This window comes from Mastomys coucha, unplaced genomic scaffold (genome assembly GCF_008632895.1).
Source record: "Mastomys coucha isolate ucsf_1 unplaced genomic scaffold, UCSF_Mcou_1 pScaffold6, whole genome shotgun sequence".
In the NCBI taxonomy this organism is placed as follows: Eukaryota; Metazoa; Chordata; class Mammalia; order Rodentia; family Muridae; genus Mastomys; species Mastomys coucha.
In genome coordinates, this window is record NW_022196912.1 from 98,182,101 (window position 1) to 98,185,401 (window position 3,301).

The 3,301-nt window shown below is 43.4% G+C and overlaps 1 protein-coding gene across 1 annotated transcript in view; it reads left to right on the forward strand.

Annotated features, from left to right (window-relative positions):
* Rgs6 (regulator of G protein signaling 6) overlaps window positions 1-2,893 on the forward strand; it is a 559,464-nt gene extending 556,571 nt beyond the window's left edge. The window contains exon 17 of the mRNA XM_031356046.1: window positions 2,799-2,893. Within this exon, the coding sequence (XP_031211906.1) occupies window positions 2,799-2,873 (75 nt within the window). The 3' untranslated portion in view covers window positions 2,874-2,893. The remainder of the gene's footprint in view (window positions 1-2,798) is intronic.
* The last annotated feature ends 408 nt before the right edge of the window (window positions 2,894-3,301 follow it).

The window sequence follows — 3,301 nt, forward strand, 5'->3', positions numbered from 1 at the left end:
CAGAGGAGAGACTGGAGGTGACATTTGCCTGGATGATGGGGTGGGACCATGACCAGCTTAGGAGTGAAGGGAAGAAGGTATAGAGGCTAGGATAACCTGGGGTATATCAGGAACTCCATGTATAGCCAGAGTCCCAAGACTCAAAGAAACCCAAAGATCATGGCACTTTAATTTTTAAGAAATAGAATAATTTTCTAATTGGAATAAAGCCAATTCAAAAATCCCAACCGACCCTAGAGCACTAATAACTTAATCTGCTCACTTTTTTTTTGTTGTTGTTGTTGTTGTTGTTGTTTTCGAGACAGGGTTTCTCCATGTAGCCCTGGCTCTCCTGGAACTCACTCTGTAGACCAGGTTGGCCTCGAACTCAGAAATCCACCTGCCTCTGCCTCCCAAGTGCTGGGATTAAAGGCATGCACCACCACCTCCTGGCTAATCTACTCACTTTTTACGATATTTTTATTTATTCTTTCAAATTCACACATATGTACAATGTATCTCGATCATATCTACACCATGACTTCTCCTGGACTCCTCTCAGCACATCCCCTCCCATCCATGTGTCATATTTAAAAAAAAAAAATAACTCACTGGTTATTCAGCATCCAATTGACACTGCTTCCGTGTGCATCGTATAGAGCCAAACACCTGAGCGTGAGCAGCCTACCAGCAGCTAAGTCCCCAAAGAAAAACAATCTCACACCACCCCTAGCCACCATCAACTACCAATAGCTCCTCATTTAGGACTGGAGCGTCATGAGCTGCTCTTCCATCCATGCTGAGCATTGACAAGCTTCATCGTAGGCAGAGCTTATGCAGGTCATCATGAGTACAGCAGCCAGAAGACAGCACTTCACATCCTCATTCACATCCTCAGGCTCTGACTTCATTTACACTTCCTTTTGAACTCTAGTCTCAATTTCCTCCTATCTCAGGATATTCAGACTCAGTGTTTCTAGCTCTGACCTCCTTGCCTGTCCACTCCATCTGCGTTTCAGATGTGAGTGGGAATACCACCATCTGTGCTCTCAAAGGCCATGAGAATGGCAGTGATAGACATGAATCCTCTGAGGACTACTCTGCTATGGAGGTGGCCATGGGAGAAGCATTAGAAGATGCTCTTAAAGAGTGACATACACACATGCGTAAGGGAAGGAAAGGGAAAATTTGGAATAATGAGGAAGCCAAGCAAGCTGCTATTAGGCTTCAATAAAGGCCTCTAACAATCATACACAGAGTTCCAAAGCAGGAAAGGCCCCTTTATAGCTCCTGTCTCCTAACTGTCACCTCTAGAGTCTCCTTAGCCTTTTCCCAATGATTTAATAGTCTCCAATTCCTTGGAATGTGGCTCTTTCCTCCATCTTCACCCAGTTTGAGATTTAGGGCTCAATGCAATATCCTGAAATGTCCCCCAACAAAAGCCAGCCAGGTTTAGTGGGTTTATCCAGGATGCTGTAAACTTACTTCCTTCATAATAGCCTAGTGCCTCCTCCCTTCTCCATGAGACAAAAAGAGCCTTGAGCACAGAAACCATGTGCTGGGCACTGCAAAAGGGAATTGAGAAATAGAATAAAGACCAAGATACAAGGACGCAGGACATCCTTGACTAATCAGAGATGGCAGTTCCAAGTCAGGTGTTAAGTAGATGACTCCAGGATTTGCAGAGCCCCACCCCCACCCCGCAACTAGAACAGTGGCCACACCAGAGAGATAAAACTTTGCTTGTGATCTCAGATTCAACTGTATTTGGACACTCCCAGGAAAACTGATATCAGGAGCATATCTGGGTGACAGTATAAGATACTACACTGGGACTCTATAAGTTGGTCAGAATTCCTACCTATGAGCCTCTATGAGACACCCTTCAAAGAGTTTCCAGAAGAACTTGGAGAGGACTTATTTGTGAACTCATATGTGAAATTATTCAGGCACTGTAAATATTGAATATTAAAAGGTCTCTCATCTATGTTCAGACATTGGACATGCCCTAGGGGTTCCCAGAAAGATGTAGGAGGGGCTATTATTTATGAGCTCATGAGGAACACTGCTAGGGATCCCTCTGTGTAGGGACATATGATGATAGCCTATGGGACACTCTGGGTTCAAACTACTTGAAGATCTATGCGCAAGAGCTGGATATTCTACACTATCAACTAGAGGCACGATCCAGTGAAATTTGAGGGTTACAATGTTTAAGACCTTTTACCTAAAGGCTTGGGTCATTCCATTTTGTTTTCCTGGTTTGGTATAATTTGTTTGCCACATAAGGGATGAACCTAGGGCCTTGTGCATGCTAAGCAAGAGGTCTCCTGCTGAGCTACACCCCAATCCAAGCCTAGAGACATTTGTACACTCATTTGGTTACTAAGAACAATACCCATTTATTCTTATAAACTTTTGATTATAAGTCTAACCTTTAACAGCTGAGCTATCTCTCCAGACTTACCCTTTTATTCTTGAATGACAAATATTTCACTTGGGTCTGGCAAGTCTTCCTTCATTCCTTCTTTCTTTTCCTTCCTTCCTTCCTTTCTTTTTTTGTTACACAGGTCTTATATGTAGCTCAGGCTGCACACCTTCCCCTCACCCTCACCCCCACCCCCATGAGCTAGGACTATAAACGCGTACTACCAACACCCTTGCCATAGTTCTGACTATTCTTTTGTTGAAGTTAACAGAATTCTCTGGCCTGAGATCTGTTCTGATCCTGTCTAGCGACTTTGCCCATTACCATAGTGGTTAAGACAACAAAATTGTAGGTGAATTCTCAGAATCCAAACCTCTGTTCTGACTTCTAGACTTCCCTTCCTTGTTGGCCTCCTGGCTGTTTGCAGAAGGAAATGCGACTTTCACAGACTGATTGGCCTAAGTGAGGAAAGAAGTGTTCAGGATGACATGAATTAACAGTCATCTGCAGAGGCCCCAGGATAGCTCTGACCAGCAAGGTCCACCCCTGCATTCCGCCCCTCCAGCCTGACTCCAAAGTCAAACCCTTCCAAACCTGCTGCAACATCTCTGCTGAGCTTGGGAACATATAACAGAAACCCATTTGGGACAAAAGACATAAATAAACAATTCATAGGAGAAGAAAAAGAAGTGACTTCTGAACACTTGGAAGGATGTTCAAGTGCGCTAATAATTTATGAAGTGCAGTTTGAAAGCAAACATCATCCCCACCCATTAAAGAAACATCAAAAAAAAAAAAAAAAAAAAAACCTACTGCTATCCAAGCTGGCAACAGTGTGACAAAGAAGAGTTTTCACCTATTGACAGTGACATTTAAAAAGAATACAATCTTACC